General features: G+C 40.3%; 1 protein-coding gene across 1 annotated transcript in view; it reads left to right on the plus strand.

The window, feature by feature from the left end:
- The window catches only part of LOC103088616 (collagen alpha-4(VI) chain-like), a 136,010-nt gene that overhangs the window by 85,912 nt on the left and 27,965 nt on the right, over positions 1-22,133 (plus strand). Inside the window, 7 exon segments of the mRNA XM_007470646.1 lie at positions 887-949; positions 3,125-3,181; positions 16,436-16,471; positions 16,576-16,638; positions 17,938-18,000; positions 19,901-19,936; positions 21,071-21,107. Of these exon segments, the coding sequence (XP_007470708.1) occupies positions 887-949; positions 3,125-3,181; positions 16,436-16,471; positions 16,576-16,638; positions 17,938-18,000; positions 19,901-19,936; positions 21,071-21,107 (355 nt within the window).

Raw genomic sequence — 22,133 nt, forward strand, 5'->3', positions numbered from 1 at the left:
CATCGGCGGGTGGACTCTCAACCACTGCGCCACCAGGATTTTTTTTTTATAAGTACTCTGTGATAATAGAGACTTCACATGGCTTTGGATTTTTTTTTTTTTGGCTGCATTGGGGCTTCATTGCTGCCCACGGGCTTTCTCTAGTTGCGGCGAGCGGGGGCTACTCTTCATTGAGCTGCGCGGGCTTCTCATTGCAGTGGCTTCTCTTGTTGTGGAGCACGGGCTATAGGCACACAGACTTCCGTAGTTGCAGCATGTGGGCTCAGTAGTTGTGGTGCGTGGGCTCAGTATTTGTGGCTTGGGAGCTCTAGAGTGCAGGCTTGGTAGTTGTGGCACATGAGCTTAGGTGTTCCACAGCATGTGGGGTCTTCTAGGACCAGGGATCCAACCCGTGTCCCCCGCATTGGCGGGTGGATTCTTAACCACTGTGCCACCAGGGAAGTCCCTTGGTGGTGATATTGACTGTCCATTATCTTGTAGCTGGATAGATGTATACAGAGAAGGAAAGATGTTTAGACAGATATATAGAAAGATGGATGGTTAGATGGACACATATATTAGTAGACAAAGATACATCAATAGATAGATAAACATATAGACTCAGCACAAATATAGATTTATACACTTACACCTAGAAAAAGCCATAGTAATATAAAATTCTTTAACTCATGCTGCATACCTGGTTTGTTAATTTACAGTACCAAAATCTTCACTATATTTGTTAGTTACCTGTATTTAACAAAGTCTAAAGGAAGATATTGACCTTAGACTGTAGGATGATGCCAAGAGGACTTGAAAGGAGTATAAAACCTCTAAGGAAAATGACATAAAATTGCATGAACTCATAGCAGAAAATTAATTTAATGTTTACCTTTTATTTTAAAAGGGCGAGCTTGGTGATGCAGGAGAAAGAGGACCACCAGGTCTACAAGGACCAAGGGGGAAACCTGTAAGTCTAGTTTCTCTGTTTTGGACTCCTGATCGAATTTCTTGTTATTTGTTCTTGTTCCACACAAAATTCTAACATTCTTGATGAATATTTGGGGTCACAAATATGATATGATCATCAGTAGAGCTGTTGTGAATCTACATAGTTCAAAGACTCCCAAACTCCTTACATCAGTAAAGAATCCAAAGGTGTCTCGGGATTTATTTTGCCTTCTGACATGTTGTTGAAGAGGGTAGTTCCAAAGAGACTCTTCTGTTTGACAAAGATATTTTACAAGCATTTGAGTCTTTAGGAATACAGAGATGTTCAATGAAACTTTTTTTTTTCAAAAAAAACAAGTAAGACAGCCAATCAGAGTTGCAAATTTTAAGGGTCTGTGTTTGATTATTCAGAGCACAGCAATAATCTTTGGAGACTAGGGATGATCTGCAGGGCTGTGCATTTTTACCTCAGTCATCACTCTGAACATGAGAGCAAGTTAGTTATTTCATGACTATTTTCAATTCACTACCTCACTAGAATTAGCTTTATAATACAGAGTAATGCTGTCTTTCCCACTCATGTTTCTGAGATTTCTTTCATCAACAGTAGGAAGGACCTGCAGCTGTTTTGCACTCCGCACTGAACTTGCAGTTGTTAGTAAGGAAAGGAAACAAAAACAGGACTAAGAAGCTTAAATGCGGAAAGGGAAAAAAATTAGGATTACTATCAAATGTATCTACACTCAAGTCAGATGATGAAGTTAACACTGTTTAGCTTTAAAATATCTTGACTTAAAATAATGCAAAGCTTGTGCCTGCTGACCTCTCTCTGGGACAGAAAAAGCTGGGGAGCAATGCCTTTCTTGAAGGTGTCACATCAGAGGGGTAATCTCCAAAATATACTTTGGGCCTCTGGGGTTGAAGATGCTGGAGGCCCTACATGTCCTTAAGCAGAGAGAAGCTGGTGTTAACAGCAACTGAACCTCATTTGCATCATTTTTCCCCCCTTAGTAATTTATTTCTGGCAATATTTTTTACCTTCCTTTTTATTTTCTAATATTTCAAACTTTCCTCCTTAGGTCATAGCCATGATTCTTTTGGCTTAAAATTTAAAAAAACTTTTCCTCAGTTGATCTACTTGATTTAGGCACAGTCTTTGTCCATTCAGCAAAGAACAACTAAAAGGTTCTGAATTCACTCTTTATTACAGGATGCTCACTGTCTATATGTACAGATGCTAAGATCCCAGTAGCATTGTCCACATTTGCATAGTGACCATCATCATCAACACCATGTCAAATTCCACCACCACCACCTCCAACAACATCACCATCACCATGACCACTAATACCATGAATCACCACCCCTCTACAACTACCGTCACCACCACCATTACACTCCTCTGGCAACATCGCCAATATTCCAGCCGCCACCAGCAGCAGAATAATGGCCACTTATCAAGTACTTTCTCTGTGCCTGGCATCATGCTAAGTGCTTTCCATGCACAATCCCACTTAATCTTTCCAAAAACCATGCTTTGTAGATGATGTTGTTATCCCCATATAAAAGATGAGGAGGCTGAAGCTTATAGAGGCTGAGTAACTTGGCCAAGGTCACTCATAGAACCAGTGCTGGAAGTGGCATATTCAAGTCTGTCTGGGTTTATATCATATACACGACACTGCCTCTATCCCAGTCTTCCCTCCGCTCCCCAGACTTCTCTTTATCCTTAGAGATTTAGCAATTCTGGAACTTCTTCCGTTGTTATTTTATCCTACAAAGAAAGCAAGGTTAGCCCAGGGGGAGCTTTGTACAGTGACTTGGTTTCCTACAACCAAGGTAGCAGCATCTTGCTGAGGTCAGAATCTTGCTGAAAAGAGGGTTAAAAATTAACACACACACACACACACACACACACACACACACACAAACTTATCTCATAGTCTTATAAAGTTTTATCTCATAGTTTTTTTAAAATTTTAAACCCTTATCCCCTCCTTAGCCTATGAAGGTAGTCTAGTGTTTATCCTGTAAAGGTAGGGTAAACCTCCACCAAGCCCCTCCAACCCTCCACCAAGCTTCTTCTGCTTTCTCCACCTCCTTGCACTGCTGATTTGTCCAAGAGTTCAGATAATATTATTGACCAAGTGTTGATGTGGATGACTCTACAATTAATTGTGTATCATTTTCTTAGGATCTTTCTGGTCCAGATGGATATGGACGTCCAGGAAGAAAAGGAACAAAGTTGAGGGTTACCTTACAGATTTTTCTCAACTAAAGACTATAGTTTTTATTTTATTTCACTAGAATAGGTGTTATTACCCAAGTGGTATGCCAGGAATGATTTCTGCATGTCGTTTATGACATATTGTAGCTGCCAGAGTTCCAGCCTTAAAAAATAAAAGCTGGGTTTGTTACTCCCTTATTGAAAAACCAAATTCCTTACGTCATCTTCCACCTGTGCCAGATGGCCCCACCCCAGCTCTAGGCATGCCAGACCCTGTCCCAACTCCTTGCCTTTGTGAACGCTCTTGCCTCTATTTGGGATGTCCTTCCCCATCTCCCTCTTTTGGACCATTTTTACTCCTTTTCTTAAACCAACTCAAATATCAGTTTCTCCTTGTGGATGCCCTATTGGGCTTCCCCAGACAGAAATTGTTGTGCTATGCTCTGTGTTCCTAAAGCCCATTGTTGATATTTCTACAGTAGCCTTTCCCATCTAGGTTGTATTATAATTTATCCCTGTGTCTACTTCCAGTTTGTGAACTTGACAGCAGGCTTGCATATTATTCATTTAAAATTTCTTAAGTATTTAATTAATTAATTTATTTAAATTAATTTATTTTTAAAAATTGCCATTGTGTTAGTTTCAGGTATATAGCAAAGTGATATATATATATATATATATATATATATATAAATCTTTTTCACATTCTTTTCCATTATAGGTTATTACAAGTTTTGGAGTACAGTACACTGTGCTATACAGTAGGTCTTTTTTAGTTATCTATTTTATATAAAGTGGTGTGCATAGGTTACTCCCAAACTCCTAATTTATCCCTCCCAAACTTTCCCTTTTGGTAAGTTTGTTTTCTATGTCTGTGAGTCTATTTCTGTAAATAAGTTCATTTGTATCATTTTTCTAGACATTTTATTCATTTTTGTATTGCTGGAATAAAGCCTGGCAGAGAGTAGGTGTTCAATAAGTATATTTGAATATTTCCACTCCTATAAGAAGCTGGTATTTTAACATGTAGTTCATGGGTCACTGACAGAGGTTTTGAAACATGGAAGCCACGTGAACCTTGCTGAATGAATCAAATGTCATTAGCTACAGTTATTCTTCAGTCTATGAGTTACATTTATTGCCTCACAAACTAGGAAATCACTGGAATGTGTAGTAATGCTCAGCTACTGAACAGGACTCTGGGCTGACTTGTCTCAATTCTCTTGTTTCCCTTATGGCTACAGGATGACACCACTGCCATTTTATCAAGCAGGAAAGGGCCCCAAACACAGTAAGGTCTTGGTAAATATCTGTGGAATGATGGGACAATGGGGTGATCATCTAGCTTAGCCTTATCTATTTACAGATTAGAACATGGAGACTCAGAGAAGTGAAGTAACCTGCTTATGGTCACACAGCTAGAGACAGAGCTGAGTGTAAAAGCTAGCCACTGGAGCCCCATCCTGGCAAATTAAGTCTGTCTTCTTTAGGAGAGAGATTGCATAGCAGGGAATTCTGGGTAGAATTTAAACGGGCACATTTTGAGCCACATGCCAGCTGTGAGCTAAGCACAAGGGCAGTCTGTGCTCACGGTGATAGAGTTAACACTGGAACACAGAGATTCAGTCTACATTTGCATGATTTTTTCCTGGCAACACATCATGGTCTCCCTTATGGCCCTACGGTTGCTTAGCTGACAACGTTTTCCTAGTCAGTTCACTCTTCTTCCCTCCAAGTTGACTATTTTATACCCTCTCCTCTCCCCTAAAACCTCCAAGACTTGCTTTCTCTTCTACATTCTCAGCAGATGACTGTGCTTCCTATATCATTAATTAAATAGAAGCATTGAGAAGAAAACTGCTACATACATCCACCACAATGGAGGCCACCTGCTTGCCTCCGTGATTACATGTCCTGCCTTCCCTTCCACTGCACTGGATGAGAGTCAGTGCCCTTATGTGTCTGTGTGCCTCATCTCTCCTCTTGTGGACTGGATTCCATTCTCTTTTTGCTTCCAAGAGCCCTAGCTCTTGCAAGTGTTGCCTTTCTCTTCTGCATCATCAAATTTTCTTCCCTCACCATAGGCCATTCCCAGCAGTATACAAAAAGGTGGGAATATCTTCCATCTGAAAACAAAACAAAACAAAAAAACCCTCATTTAATTACATACTCCCATCACCCCATTTCTCTCTGATAAAACTCTTTGAAGGAGTAGTCTGTACCAGTGGTTCTCAATAAGGGGTGATTTTACCCTCCAGGGGACATTTGGCAGTATCTAGAGATGTGCTGTTTGTCAGAACTGGGGCAAGAGGAGAGAGACCTTCAAGATGGCAGAAGAGTAAGACGTGGAGATCACCTTCCTCCCCACAAATACAACAGAAATACATCTACATGTGGAACAACTCCTACAGAACACCTACTGAATGCTGGCAGAAGACCTGAGACTTCCCAAAAGGCAAGAAACTCCCCACGTACCTGGGTAGGGCAAAAGAAAAAAGAAAAACCGAGACAAAAGAATAGGGATGGGACCTGCACCTCCGGGAGGGAGCTGTGAAGGAGGAAATGTTTCCACACACTAAGACGCCCTTTCACTGGCAGAGACAGGGGTGGCGAGGGGAAGCCTTGGAGCCACAGAGGAGAGCACAGCAACAGAGGTGCAGAGGGCAAAGCGGAGAGATTCCCGCACAGAGGATTGGTTCTGACCAGCAGTCACCAACCTGAGAGGCTTGTCTGCTCACCCGTCGGGTTGGGCGGGGGCTGGGAGCTGAGGTTCGGGCTTGAGAGATCAGAACTGAGGGAGAGGACTGGGGTTGACTGCGCGGACACACCCTGAAGGGGGCTAGTGCGCCACAGCAAGCTGGGAGGGAGTCCGGAAAAAAGTCTGGAACTGCCGAAGAGGCAAGAGACCATTGTTTCAGGGTGCATGAGGAGAGGGGATTCACAGAACCACCTAAACAAGCTCCAGAGACATGCGCAAGCCGCAGCTATCAGCGTGGACCACAGAGACGGGCCTGAAACGCTAAGGCGAAGAAGTATGTGTGCAAGCACAGGTCACTATCCACACACCCCTTCCCAGGAACCTGTGCAGCCCGCCACTGCCAGGGTCCCGTGATCCAGGGACAATTTCCCCAAGAGAACACATGGTGTGCCTCAGGCTGTTGCAATGTCACGCCGGCCTCTGCCACTGCAGGCTCCCCCTGCATTCTGTACCCCTCCCTCCCCCTGGCCTGAGAGAGCCAGAGCCCCCTAATCAGCTGCTCCTTTAAAGCCTTACTGTCTGAGCGAAGAACAGACGCCCTCAGGCACCCTAAAGAAAGAGGCAGAGCCAAATCCAAAGCTGAACCCCGGATCTGTGGGAACAAAGAAGAGAAAGAGAAATCTCTCCCAGCAGCCTCAGGAGCAGTGAATTAAATCTCCACAGTCAACCTGATGTGCCCTGCATCTGTGGAATATTTGAATAGACAATGAATCATCCCAAACTTGAGGCAGTGGACTTTGGGAGCAACTATATATATATTTCCTTTACTCTTTTTGTGAGTGTGTATGTGTATGCTTCTTTGTGTGATTTTGTCTGTCCAGCTTTGTTTTACCATTTGTCCTAGGGTTCTGCCTGTCCAGGTTTTTGTTGTTTGTTTTTTTAGTATATTTTTTAACACTTATCATTGGTGGATTTGTTTTTTGGTTTGGTTGCTCTCTTCTTTCTTTCTTTTTTATTACTTTTTAAGTTTTTTATTTTTAAAAATTATTTTTTATTTGAATACCCTTTTAATTTAATTTTATTTTATTTTTCTGTGACTTTCTTTTTTTCTCCCTTTTCTTCTGAGCTGTGTGGCTCATAGGGTCTTGGTGCTCAGGCTGGCTGTCAGGCCTGTGCCTCTGAGGTGGAAGAGCTGAGTAAAGGATATTGGTCAACCAGAGACCTCCAGGCTCCACATAATATCAAATGGCGAAAGCTCTCCCAGAGATCTCCAACTCAATGCTAAGACCCAGCTCCGCTCAAAACCCAGCAAACTACAGTGCTAGACACCCTATGCCAAACAACGAGCAAGACAGGAACACAACCCCAACCATTAGCAGAGAGGATGCCTAAAATCAAAATAAAGTCACAGACACCCCAAAACACACCACCGGATGTGGTCCTGCCCACCAGAAAGACAAGATCCAGCCTCATCCACCAGAACACAGGCACCAGTCCCCTCCACCAGGAAGACAACACAACCCACTGCAACAACCTTACCCACTGGAGGCAATCACCAAAAGCAATGGGAACTATGAACCTGCAGCCTGAGAAAAGGAGACCACAAACACAGTAAGTTAAGCAAAATGAGAAGACAGAGAAACACACAGTGAATGAAGGAGCAAGGAAAAAACACACTAGGTCAAGCAAATGAAGAGGAAATAGGCAGTCTACATGAAAAACAATTCAGAGTAATGATAGTAAAGGTGATCCAAATTCTTAGAATGGAGAAAATACAAGAAATGTTTAACAAGGAACTAGAAGAAATAAAGAGCAAACAAACAATGATGAACAACAAAATAAATGAAATTTAAAATTCTCTAGAAGGAATCAATAGTAGAATAACTGAGTCAGAAGAATGGATAAGTGATCTGGAAGATAAAATATGGAAATAACTATCACAGAGCAGAATAAAAAAAAAAGAATGAAAAGAGTTGAAGACAGTCTTAGAGACCTCTGGGACAACATTAAACACACCAACATTGGAATTATAGGAGTCCCAAAAGAAGAAGAGAAAAAGAAAGGGACTGAGAAAATATTTTAAGAGATTATAGTGGAAAACTTCCTTAATATGGGAAAGGAAATAGTTAATCATGTCCAGGAAGCACAGAGAGCCCCATACAGGATAAATCAAAGGAGACACACACCAAGACACATATTTATCAAACTATCAAAAATTAAATACAAAGGAAAAATATTAAAAGCATCAAGGGAAAACCAACAAATAACATACAAGGGAATCCCCATAAGGTTAACAGCTGATCAATCAGCAGAAACTCTGCAAGCCAGAAGGGAGTGGCAGGACATATTTAAAGTGATGAAAGGGAAAAACCTACAATGAAGATTACTCTACACAGCAAGGCGTTCATTCAGATTCGATGGAGAAATCAAAACCTTAACAGAAAAGCAAAAGCTAAGAGAATTCAGAACCATCAAACCAGCTTTACAACAAATGCTAAAGGAACTTCTCTAGGCAGGAAACACAAGAGAAGGAAAACACCTACAATAACAAACCCAAAACAATTAAGAAAATGGTAATAGGAACATACATATCGATAATTACCTTAAATGTAAATGGATTAATGCTCCAACAAAAAGACATACACTGGCTGAATGGATACCATAACAAGACCCATATATATGCTGTCTACAAGAGATCCACTTCAGACCTACAGACACGTACACACTGCAAGTGAGCGGATAGAAAAAGATATTCCATACAAATGTAAGTCAGAAGAAAGCTGGAGTAGCTATTCTCATACCAAACAAAATAGACTTTAAAATAAAGACTATTACCAGAGACAAAGAAGGACACTACATAATGATCAAGGGATCAATGCAAGAAGAAGATATAACAATTGTAAATATTTATGCACCCCACACAGGAGCACCTCAATACATAAGGCAAATGCTAACAGCCATAAAAGGGGAAATCGACAGTAACACAATCATAGTAGGGGACTTTAACACCCCACTTTCACCAATGGACAGATCATCCAAAATGAAAATAAATAAGGAAACACACGCTTTAAATGATACATTAAACAAGATGGACTTAATTGATATTTATAGGACACTCCATCCAAAAACAACAGAATACACATTTTTCTCAAGTGCTCATGGAACATTCTCCAGGATAGATCATATCTTGGGTCACAAATCAAGCCTTGGTAAATTTAAGAAAATTGAAATTGTATCAAGTATCTTTTCCGACCACAACGCCATGAGACTAGATATCAATTATAGGAAAAGATCTGTAAAAAATACAAACACATGGAGGCTAAACAATACACTACTTAATAACGAAGTGATCACTGAAGAAATCAAAGAGGAAATTAAAAAATACCTAGAAACAAATGACAATGGAGATACAACGACCCAAAACCTATGGGATGCAGCAAAAGCAGTTCTAAGAGGGAAGTTTATAGCAATACAAGCCCACCTTAAGAAGCAGGAAACATCTCGAATAAACAACCTAACCTTGCACCTCAAGCAATTAGAGAAAGAAGAACAAAAAAACCCCAGAGTTAGCAGAAGGAAAGAAATCATAAAAATCAGATCAGAAATAAATGAAAAAGAAATGAAGGAAACAATAGCAAAGATCAATAAAACTAAAAGCTGGTTCTTTGAGAAGATAAACAAAATTGATAAACCATTAGCCAGACTCATCAAGAAAAAAAGGGAGAAGACTCAAATCAATAGAATTAGAAATGAAAAAGGAGAAGTAACAACTGACACTGCAGAAATAAAAAAAATCATGAGGGATTACTACAAGCAACTCTATGCCAATAAAATGGACAATCTGGAAGAAATGGACAAATTCTTAGAAATGCACAAACTGCCAAGACTGAATCAGGAAGAAATAGAAAATATGAACAGACCAATCACAAGCACTGAAATTGAAACTGTGATTAAAAATCTTCCAACAAACAAAAGCCCAGGACCAGATGGCTTCACAGGCGAATTCTATCAAACATTTAGAGAAGAGCTAACACCTATCCTTCTCAAACTCTTCCAAAATATAGCAGAGGGAGGAACACTCCCAAACTCATTCTACGAGGCCACCATCACCTTGATACCAAAACCAGACAAGGATGTCACAAAGAAAGAAAACTACAGGCCAATATCACTGATGAACATAGATGCAAAAATCCTCAACAAAATACTAGCAAACAGAATCCAACAGCACATTAAAAGGATCATACACCATGATCAAGTGGGGTTTATTCCAGGAATGCAAGGATTCTTCAATATACGCAAATCTATCAATGTGATTAACCATATTAACAAATTGAAGGAGAAAAACCATATGATCATCTCAATAGATGCAGAGAAAGCTTTTGACAAAATTCAACACCCATTTATGATAAAAACCCTGCAGAAAGTAGGTGTAGAGGGAACTTTCCTCAATATAATAAAGGCCGTATATGACAAGCCCACAGCCAACATCATCCTCAATGGCGAAAAACTGAAAGCATTTCCACTAAGGTCAGGAACAAGACAAGGTTGCCCACTCTCACCACTCTTATTCAACATAGTTTTGGAAGTTTTAGCCACAGCAATCAGAGAAGAAAAGGAAATAAAAGGAATCCAAATCGGAAAAGAAGAAGTAAAGCTGTCACTGTTTGCAGATGACATGATACTATACATAGAGAATCCTAAAGATGCTACCAGAAAACTACTAGAGCTAATCAATGAATTTGGTAAAGTAGCAGGATACAAAATTAATGCACAGAAATCTCTGGCATTCCTATACACTAATGATGAAAAATCTGAAAGTGAAATCAAGAAAACACTCCCATTTACCATTGCAACAAAAAGAATAAAATATCTAGGAATAAACCTACCTAAGGAGACAAAAGACCTGTATGCAGAAAATTATAAGACACTGATGAAAGAAATTAAAGATGATACAAACAGATGGAGAGATATACCATGTTCTTGGATTGGAAGAATCAACATTGTGAAAATCACTCTACTACCCAAAGCAATCTACAGATTCAATGCAATCCCTATCAAACTACCACTGGCATTTTTCACAGAACTAGAACAAAAAATTTCACAATTTGTATGGAAACACAAAAGACCCCGATAGCCAAAGCAATCTTAAGAAAGAAAAACAGAACTGGAGGAATCAGGCTCCCTGACTTCAGACTATACTACAAAGCTACAGTAATCAAGACAGTATGGTATTGGCAAAAAAACAGAAATATAGATCAATGGAACAGGATAGAAAGCTCAGAGATAAACCCATGCACATAAGGTCACCTTATCTTTGATAAAGGAGACAAGAATATATAATGGAGGAAAGACAGCCACTTAAATAAGTGGGGCTGGGAAAACTGGACGGCTACATGTAAAAGAATGAAATTGGAACACTCCCAAACACCATACACAAACTCAAAATGGAGAAAGACAGCCACTTAAATAAGTGGTGCTGGGAAAACTGGACGGCTACATGTAAAAGAATGAAATTGGAACACTCCCAAACACCATACACAAACTCAAAATGGATTAAAGACCTAAATGTAAAGCTGGACACTGTAAAACTCTTAGAGGAAATGATAGGCAGAACACTCTATGACATAAATCACAGAAAGATCCTTTTTGACCTACCTCCTAGAGAAATGGAAATAATAACAAAAATAAACAAATGGGACCTAATGAAACTTAAAAGCTTTTGCACAGCATAGGAAACCATAAACAAGATGAAAAGACAACCTTCAGAATGGTAGAAAATATTTGCAAATGAAGCAACTGACAAAGGATTAATTTCCAAAATTTACAAGCAGCTCATGCAGCTCAATATCAAAAAAATAGACAACCCAATGCAAAAATGGGCAGAAGACATAAATAGACATTTCTACTAAGAAGACATACAGATTGCCAACAAACACATGAAAGAATGCTTAACATCACTAATCATTAGAGAAATGCAAATCAAAAGTGCGTTGAGGTATCATCTCACACCAGTCAGAATGGCCATCATAAAACATCTACAAACCATAAATGCTGAAGAGGGTGTGGGGAAAATGGAACCCTCTTTCACTGTTGGTGGGAATGTAAATTGATAGAGCCACTATGGAGAACATTATGGAGGTTCCTTAAAAAATTAAAAATAGAACTACCATATGACCCAGCAATCCAACTCCTGGGCATATATCCTGAGAAAACCATAATTCAAAAAAAGTCATGTGCCACAATGTTCATTGCAGCTCTATTTACAATAGCCAGGACATGGAAGCAACCTAAGTGTCCATCGACAGATGATAGATAAAGAACATGTGGCACATATATAGAATGGAATATTACTCAGCCATAGAAAGAAATGAAACTGAGTTATTTGTAGTGTGGTGGATGGACCTAGAGTCTGTCATACAGAGTGAAGTAAGTCAGAAAGAGAAAAACAAATACCATATGCTAACACATATATATGGAATCTTAAAAAAAAGTTATGAAGAACCTAGGGGCAGGACAGGAATAGAGATGCACATGTTGAGCATGGACTTGAGGACACGGGGAGGGGGAAGGTAAACAGAGATGAAGTGAGAGAGTGACATGGACTTATATATACTGCCAAATGTAAAATAGATAGCTAGTGGGAAGCAGCCACATAGCACAGGGAGATCAGCTCAGTGCTTGTGACTACCTAGAGGGGTGGGATGATGGCAGGGAGATGCAACAGGGAGGAGATATGGGGATATATGTATATGTGTAGCTGATTCAGTTTGTTATAAAGGAGAAGCTAACACACCATTGTAAAGCAATTATACTCCAATAAAGTAAAAAAAAAAAAAAAAGAACTGTGGCAAGAGAGGCTACTGGCATCTAGTATGTAGAGACCAGAGGTGTTTTCATCCTGGGGTACACAGGATAGCCCTTCACAGCAAAGAACCATGAGGTCCAAAATGTCAGTAATGTCAAGGTTTAGAAACACTACTTTCTCTCCTCTTGTTCTCTGTAACTGATGACAGTTGAGCCTTCACCCTTTGGCCCTCCTTGCTCAACCATATCTGCTTCAGTAGAGGTAAAACCGATAGTGCTCCATGCTGCCGCAAATGACATTGTTTCATTATTTTTGATGGCTGAGTAATGTTCCATTTTATATATGAACCACAGCTTCTTATCCATTCATCTGTCAATGCACATTAGGTTGCTTCCATGTCTCGGCTATTGTAAACAGTGCTGCAGTGAACACTGGGGTGCCTGTATCCTTTCGAACCATGTTTTTCTCCGGATATATGCCCAAAAGTAGGATTGCAGGATTATACGGTAGCTCTATTTTTAGTTTTTTAAGGAACTTCCATACTGTCCTCCATAGTGGCTGTAGCAATTTACATTCCCACCAACAGTGTAGGTGGGTTCCCTTTTCTCCGTAGCCTCTCCAGCGTTTATTGTTTGTAGATTTTTGATGATGGCCATTCTGACTGGTGTGAGGTGATATCTCATTGTAGTTTTGATTTGTATTTTTCTAAAAGTTAGTGATGTTGAGCATATTTTCATGTGCCTCTTGGCCATCTGCATGTCATGGATGGACCTGGAGATTATCATACTAAGAGAAGTAAGTCAGACAGAGAAAGACAAATATCATTTATTGCTTATATGAAGAATCAAAAAAATGATACAGGGCTTCCCTGGTGGCGCAATGGTTGAGGGCCCGCCTGCCGATGCAGGGGACACGGGTTTGTGCCCCGGTCCGGGAAGATCCCACATGCCGTGGAGCAGCTGGGCCCGTGAGCCATGGCCGCTGAGCCTGCATGTACGGAGCCTGTGCTCCGCAACGGGAGAGGCCACAACAGTGAGAGGCCTGCATACCAAAAAAAAAAAACCCAAAACAAATGAACTTATTTACAAAACAGAAACAGACTTAGAGAAGAAACTTACGTTTCCTGGCGTTGAGGGCGGGAAGGCAGGGGGAGGGACTGATTGGGAAATTGGGATTGACATGTACACCCTACAATATTTAAAATAGGTAACTAACAAGGACCTACTGTATAGCACAGGGAACTCTGCTCAATATTCTGTAATAACCTAAATGGACAAAGAATTTGAAAAAGAATACATACATGTATATATATAAATGAATCACTTTGCTGTACACCTGAAACTAACACAACACTGCTAATCAACTATGCTCCAATATAAAATAAAAATTAGAAGAAAAAAACCCAGAGGCTTCCCTGGTGGCACAGTGGTTAAGAATCTGTGTGCCAAGGCAGGGTACAGGGGTTCGAGCTCTGGTCTGGGAAGACCCCACATGCCGCATAGCAACTAAGCCCGTGCACCACAACTACTGGGCCTGCGCTCTAGAGCCCATGAGCCACAACTACTGAGCCCTCGTGCCACAACTACTGAAGCCCATGCACCTAGAGCCCGTGCTCTGCAACAAGAGAAGCCACCGCAATGGGAAGCCCACGCACCACAACGGAGAGTAACCCCCGCTCACTGCAACTAGAGAAAGCCCATGTGCAGCAACGAAGACACAACACAGCTGAAAATAAAGAAAGAAAGAAAATAAATTAGATCAAAATATTTTTTAAAAAAACACAAAAAACAGAAAAACCCATGGTGCTAAGTCCAGTGGTCAGTTCTCTGCCCTCATTGTGTTCCGTGTCAGCAGCATTTGACAGAGACGATAATGGGCTTGTTCTTTAAACCTTTGCTCACTCAACTTCCAGCACATACCACTTCCTTGGTTTTCACTGGCTGCTCTTGGCTGGATCTTCTGAATGTTCTTGAGCTCTAAATGTTGAGGACTCAAGATGCTATCCTCATATTTCTCTCCCTCGTTACTCACTCCTCAGGTGACCTTATTCAGTCTCGTGGCATCAAGTGCCATCTGTCCTCTGATCTCAGTTTACTTCTCTAGCTTGGACCAATCTCTTAAGCTCCAAATATGTTTCCACTTGCTTATCTCATAGGCACCTGAAAGTTGGCATGTCCCCAAGCAACTTTTTTCTTCTTCTTTTGTTTTCTAATCTTTTGTTATGGAAAAATTCAAACATATATACAAGTGGAGAGACTAATATGATGATACCTCCCCCTGTGTACATATTACCTAGCTCAAACAATGAAAAACGCTTGGCCAATTTAGTTTTGTTTTATTTATAGTCCCACTCACATTTTCCCACTCCCCCACCAATTATTTTGAAGCAAATCCCAGATATCATATATTTCATGCATAAATATTTCAGCTTGCATCTCTAAAAGATTCTTTAAAAATATAACCACAATACCATCATCACACCTAAGAATGAGCAATGATCCTTTAATATCATCAAACATCCAGTCAGCCCAAACTGATTCACCTGCCCTTCCTCCTGCCTTCCCCATTTCGGGATGCGGAGACTCCATCCCTCCAGTTACTTAAAACAGATGCTTGTTTCATCTTTAATAAGTCTCTTTCTCTCACCCCTTACATTTAATCCATCAACACTTAAGGGTGAGTCTATCTTCAGAATATATCCAGCTGTCATTCTGTCTCACCACCACCACTGCTACACTCTGGGCAAGCCAACATGATTTAGCACCTGGATTAGTGTCAGAGCCACCTAACTGTTCCCCCTGCTTCTGCCCTTCTAGTTAGCTTTCTTTGAAGACACCAGAGCCATCTTGTAAATACAGAGGCAGGTCATGTCACTTTTTTACTCAAAACCCAGCCATGGCTCCCAATGGCATTCAGAGTTAACCCCACTGTTATGTGGCCCACAAGATTTTACATAATCTGCCCCTCCCCATCCCATTATTCTGCTTCATTGTTGGTCAAACACAGCACACATTCATACCCTTGTTTATGGTTTTCACATACTCTTTCCTCTGCCTGGGATGCTCTACTTCCACACATCTGCTTGGCTTGCTTCCTGAATTCATGCTGGTCTTTACCCAAATGCTACCTTTACAAAACGGTTTTGCCTGACCCCCTTATATAAAATGGCTAACCCCTCACCCTTACATTCTTTATTTCTTAATCCTTTTTCTGGAATAGCATTGATCTCACCCTAGTAGATTTTACATCTCTTTCTCACTAGCAGGTAAGTTCCTTGATGGCAGGGTCTTTGTTCTGTTCACAATGGAACTCCCAACACCTAGAGACATGCCTGGAACATAGTAGGTGTTAAATAAATACTTCTTGAGTGAATACTTGCTTGGTAGTATGTCTTTGGTCTGACAATGATCATCTGCTTCCCAGCAGTCAATTTGGTAGCCCTTCCCTTGGTTTCAATTGGATCATATCTCTGGTTATTTAAACTGATAGATAAATAAAAATGCACAAGAAGAAAGTTTTATTACACAATATATCAAGGAGGGAGGAAGAATTTGTAAAAATCACTTGCATGTTGCTTTGCATTGAATTATAGAAATAAAATACGGCCACCTGGGAGTAGTTTAAGACAACAGCCTTTGCGATAGTTGTTTTTTCTGGCACCTGCTTTGAGTTTGTTTTCTCAAAATTATAGTATCTTCTTTTCCCCCCAAGGAATGTCAAAGAAAGACTTAATCGCATGACACTAAACAAGACCTTATCTCATTTCTGACACTAGGGGGAACCCGGATTTCCTGGCTACCCTGGCGCACAAGTAAGAAGATATCTTTCTGGGCCTGACGTCTGGTATGCAGCATGTGTCAGTTATTTGTACTTATTTTTCTTTACACTCATGGTTCTACTTTTGATTCTATTAAGGGAGAAGTTGGTGACCTGTGCCACCAAGGAAAGAAGGGGGCAAAGGGAATCGGAGGGAAGAGGGTAAGAACCAAAGGAATTTCCCCAGATCTATAGAGGCCCACATCATGACAGTCTACTCACAGGACTATACTTCCACTGGGTTAATGGACTTCTTAGCAGGAAGCCCATGTCCTCGTCAGAATATTCTACACCTTCCTGGTCACTCCCCACTTAGTCCCATTATCATATATCTTCTGAATGCAAATGCAGCTCACCAAACCATAACAACAGAAAATTCAAGTTGGAGTTTCAGTTATGTAGTATCAACCTTTTAAAGAACAAGTTTGGAGACACCTCTGTCTTTGGTAAATCTAGACATCATTTGAAAAAGTATTGGTTTAGCTGCAGGGCAAATATTACTGTTTCTTTAAGATTCTTCCAAGCCTTTACTTTCTCTTAGCTATTCTAGGACTAAACTCTCAAGAATGTGGCTGCCATCTTAGTGGACTTAGTCATGTTTTTCTCTGTGCTTTATAGAGTCTACCAATAAAACCCATTCCTTCAGGTTTGGAAGATTCAGTATTGAAGAGCCACAATCACTACCATCTCTTTTTGGAAAGAGTAACCCTGCAGATACCTAACAACTTGGTAGTGTTTAGCTGATATACATTAGAGAGCAAGGCCTTCTGGGAAAAGAACATGGACTAGTGTTCAACGTAGAAGAGAGGAACGGAAAGAGAATGTATATTGTCTGGGCACCCAATAACTGGTATTTTCATAAACTGGCAAGGACATAAAGAAAAATTAGAACTATGCCTAACTTGGCTTGCTACTGGCTAATATTACCCTGCTCAGCTAAACTTCTCTCTCTTGTTTTAAAATTAAAAAAAGATAAAGCATCAATTATACTCAGATAATGCTGTGTCAGTTCAAATCCCTGTCAGATAAGCAGTGAGTCCATGGTCAGCATAGACCTTTTCTGAGACACTGAAGACCAGAAGATTCCTTTCTCCTGATGCCTGGCCTTCAATACACATTTCCTGCATTCATTTAATTATATGACCTGGAGCCTCAGCTGAATATCGAGACATACTTTAAGGCTCTGTTTAGAAGTGTTTGTGTGAATTTACACATGTTGGCTGGGGTTAGGTGTGTATAGGGGGGACTTAGATGGTTCCCACAAAGACCCCCCCCATCCCCGCCTCCCCCACCCAGTCTCCGTGTCTCACTCTACTGATGACGGTTCATGAACTAACTGGTCCATAGCAGACTCATTAGACTCAGATATAATGACAACTTGGAATCTCAAGGTGGGTCTATTGGTTTTAATCAAGTCGTGTTCAAGGGGGAAGCTTATCTCTTTGGTTTGGTCATTTTTAGGGTAATGCTGGACTTCCTGGATTCGTTGGAACTCCAGGTGACCCAGGCCCTCCAGGACCAGTGGTAACATGGATTTCTCCTTTCTTTTATTTTCAACCTTTGTGTAAAATTGAATAAGGATTTGATGAGACATCTCTAAGAAGAAATAAACATTTAAAATGCACAGGAGGAGCTATATAGGGAATGGGCCAAATTTAATTTAGAGGACATTAGCTTCAAGTTCTTACACAGTATAGTATTTATTAAATATACATATTTTGACTTGAACATGGGGAATATGTGGAGTGGCTGGAGATTCATGGATCTGTCTAAGTACATAAAACAATACATAAAACTCACTGGAGAGTGTGTTTATCAGTGTAAACAAGATGAGCGGCAACATTTATACAAAAACCAGAAAGAAATCCTAACAAAATATGATATTTATATAATCTTAACCACACTGATAATGTTGAAAGCCCACAGATATTTGTAAAATTCCCTAGAAGGTCATTTGGTATGAAAGGAAAGACTAGAGGTGGTTGTCGCTTTGCCCCATGCCTGTCCTAAGAGATGAGGCCATCATCCGTGAAGGAAGGTGCAGTGAGTCAGCTGTGGGTTGAACCAGGTGGTTTCACTGCAGTTTAGCGTTTGCTGGAGAGGTGCACAAAAATCTTAAAAGAAGAAGGACCACCATGCCCATTTTACAGATAAAGAAACAAAGGCTGAGGAGATTATAGTGAGCTGCAGGAAGTCACAAATGACTACCTCGTAGAGTACAAATAAGCACAAAGATCTCCAGACTCCCAGAGTGGCTGGAGTCAGGCAGATCTGTTGTGAAGGGCTCCAGGGAAGACTTGTGTGATGCTAGGGAATAGATAGGGTGGTGGTGGGTGGCCTGAAGAGAAGAGGTAGGGGAGGACAGGGGTCCACTTTAGACTGCCTATAAGTGGTCCTGGGATCTTGAATGGCCTTTTCCTGAACTTGATCCTAAACTGTGGCTTGGGGCTTCCCTGGTGGCGCAGTGGGTGAGAATCTGCCTGCCAATTCAGGGTACATGGATTCGAGCCCTGGTCCAGGAAGATCCCACATGCTGTGGAGCAACTAAGCCCGTGTGCCACAACTACTGAGCCTGTACTCTAGAGCTCACGAGCCACAACTACTGAAGCCTGTGCACCTAGAGTCTGTGCTCCGCAACAAGAGAAGCCAACGCAATGAGAAGCCCCGGCACCACAGCGAAGAGTAGCCCCCTCTCGTTGCAACTAGAGAAAGCCTGTGTGCAGCAATGAAGACCCAATGCAGCCAAAAATAAAAAATAAATAAGATAAATAAATTTAAAAAAAAGTTCACACACAATTATAAAAAAAATAAAAAGAATCTGCCTGCCAATGCAGGGGACACTGGTTTGAGTCCTGGTCCGGGAAGATCCCACATGCTGCAGAGCAACTAAGCCCATGTGCCACAACTACTGAGCTTGTGCTCTAGAGCCTGCAAGCCACAACTACTGAAGTCCATGCGCCTAGAGTCTGTGCTCCACAACAAGAGAAGCCACCGCAATGAGAAGCCTGCGCAACACAATGAAGAGTATCTCCCGCTCGCTGCAACTAGAGAAAGCCTGTGTGCAGCAACGAAGACCCAACACAGCCAAAAATAAAATAAAATAATAAATTAATTAAAACAAACAAAAAACCCCAAAAAACAAAAAAACAAAAAAATCTGTGGCTTAGTCTCAAAATAACCTGGTCTCCTAAGAGTCTTTCTGTAGCATCTCCCTGGGCACCCTGGACTCTGAGGTCTCGGATACATCTCCTAGACACTCTGACCTCCTTCCTTAAGGAGTCAGACAGAACTTCAGGCCCAGGAGCAAGGCAGAAGGAGGTCTCTGTAGTGTGGTGAGCTTTCTCAAACTCTCTTGCCAACTCTTCAGAATAATGTGTTGGACTTCCAGAATCTTGCATTTGAAACCCATTTCTGTTCTTTCCAGGGCATCAAGGTCCCCAAAGATGTGATAGATGTGATGGTAGGTGAAGATTTTTTAAAAATATTTTCAAGGATATCTTTTATTTCTTTAGACATACAAAATGTAGTTATTTTATATTTTCTATCTGATTATTCCAATATCTGAAATAGTTACAGAATCTGTTGTTTCTGCTGGTATGAAGATTTTAATTGTAAGTTTTAAAACAAAAAACTTTCCACTTTCACAAAATAGAAATCTGTAAAGATTCTTTAGTTTCTCCTCTTGTAAGTTCTCTTAGTACTTTAAGTTTATAGACTTTACTCTGGTAGGTTGTAACCAAATTAAATAAAAGGAGTAGAATAATATTTTAAATATTTAAACAATATTTTAAATATTTTAAAGAGTAGAATAATATTTTAAATCTGGATGTTTTTGAGAAATACCAGTGGGCATGAAAAGAAAGACTTTGAGGTTACTATCCCAGTCGGGGGGGGAAGCATTTTTGTAAGGTTCAAAAATTGCTTGTAAAGTATTCATAAGCCAACACATAGTATAGTACAGGCCACTGTGTCTTATGGCACACCGGAAAATGATCTCAGTCTTATGATGATTTTTCGTCACACAAGTACAAAAATACTATTGAGGGGAGGGGAGGGAAGGACGTGGGGCAACTGAGGAGCAGGAAGTGATGGGGTCAAGGGGAGAACAGAACAGAGAGGAAGGGATCAAAGGAATGGAACAGAATTCTAGGGGAGGTGTTGGGGGTAGAATGTCTTGCCTGTCATTCTAAAGAAATGTTACAGAAATCGCTAAGGTAGAGATCCAAGAATTACAGGCATTTTTCTGCCTTCTGTGCTGACATTCCTGGAACTAAACTTCTTCAAAATCAGATTTGATTCCATTCCTTTGTGAGGCAGATTTTTTTAAAAAAATAAAGGTTCCCCTTATCTACCTATCTCTAATAATTTGGGCAGTATATTGTATATAAAATAGTTAAAAAATATCCACTGGATCCAAAAATATAACTTCTGGAAAGTTCCATCTGTTGTAACAACTTTTGGGTTTTCTGTTGTGGATTAAAAAGCTTCAGATAGGCAGGGATAACATCCATATGACATTTCTAAGTCATGACGGTGAGGAGGAACATGCTTCAAATTAAGTACTCTTTCCTTTCTTTCTCCATCTTTCTAACAGCCTTGTGAAATCATCAATTTTGCTCACGAAAATTGCTGTAAGTTGTTGGGAAAGGCTAGAAAGGAGCCAGGGGTGTGAAGTGGGAATGGATCATGCACTGAGAACATAAGTCACCTGGGGTTTGGAGGTGCCATGGTCCATCATGGGAAGCTCTTATAATTTAACATATTTGGCTCAGTCCCCACTTGGGTAAGTAAGTTTCACCAATGTGGTCTCAGAAGTGAAGTGGATGATATGGAGAACAGTATGGAGGTTCCTCAAAAAACTAAAAACAGAGCTACCATACGATCCTGCAATCCCTCTCCTGGTCATACATCTGGAGAAAACCGTAATTTAAAAAGATACATGCACCACAATGTTCATTGCAGCACTATTTACAATAGCCAAGACCTGGAAGCAAACTAAATGTCCATCCACAGATGAATGGACAAAGATGTGGTACATATACACAATGGGATACTAGTCAGCCATTAAAAAAAATGAAATAATGCCATTTGCAGCAACATGGATGGATCTAGAGATTATCATACTAAGTAAGTCAGATAAAGACAAATCTCGTATGATATCACTTATATGTGGAATCTAAAAAAAGTTACAAATGAATTTATTTACAAAATAGAAATAGACCCACAGACATAGAAGACAAACTTATGGTTACCAAAGGGGAAAGGGGGGAGGAACAAATTAGGAGTTTGGGATTAACATATACACACTACTATACATAAAATAGATAACCAACAAGGACCTACTGTATAGCACAGGGGAACTATACTCAATATTTTGTAATAACCTATAAGGGAAAAAAATCTGTAAAAGAATATATAATACATATATGTGTATAACTAATCACTTTGCTGTACACGTGAAGCTAAAACGATGTTATAAATCAACCATACTTCAGTAAAATTAAATTAAATTAGAAGAAATGAAGTGGATGAAAGGCATGCCATCTCACCAGTGAAGAAAAATTCCTCTACAATTGGCACCTCACGCAATGCAATGATAATTGCACACCTGCACATCTTGGTGCTTCTTATCACAAAACAGGTTCTTTTATTTCATC

Source organism: Lipotes vexillifer, unplaced genomic scaffold (genome assembly GCF_000442215.2).
Source record: "Lipotes vexillifer unplaced genomic scaffold, Lipotes_vexillifer_v1.1 scaffold418, whole genome shotgun sequence".
In the NCBI taxonomy this organism is placed as follows: Eukaryota; Metazoa; Chordata; class Mammalia; order Artiodactyla; family Lipotidae; genus Lipotes; species Lipotes vexillifer.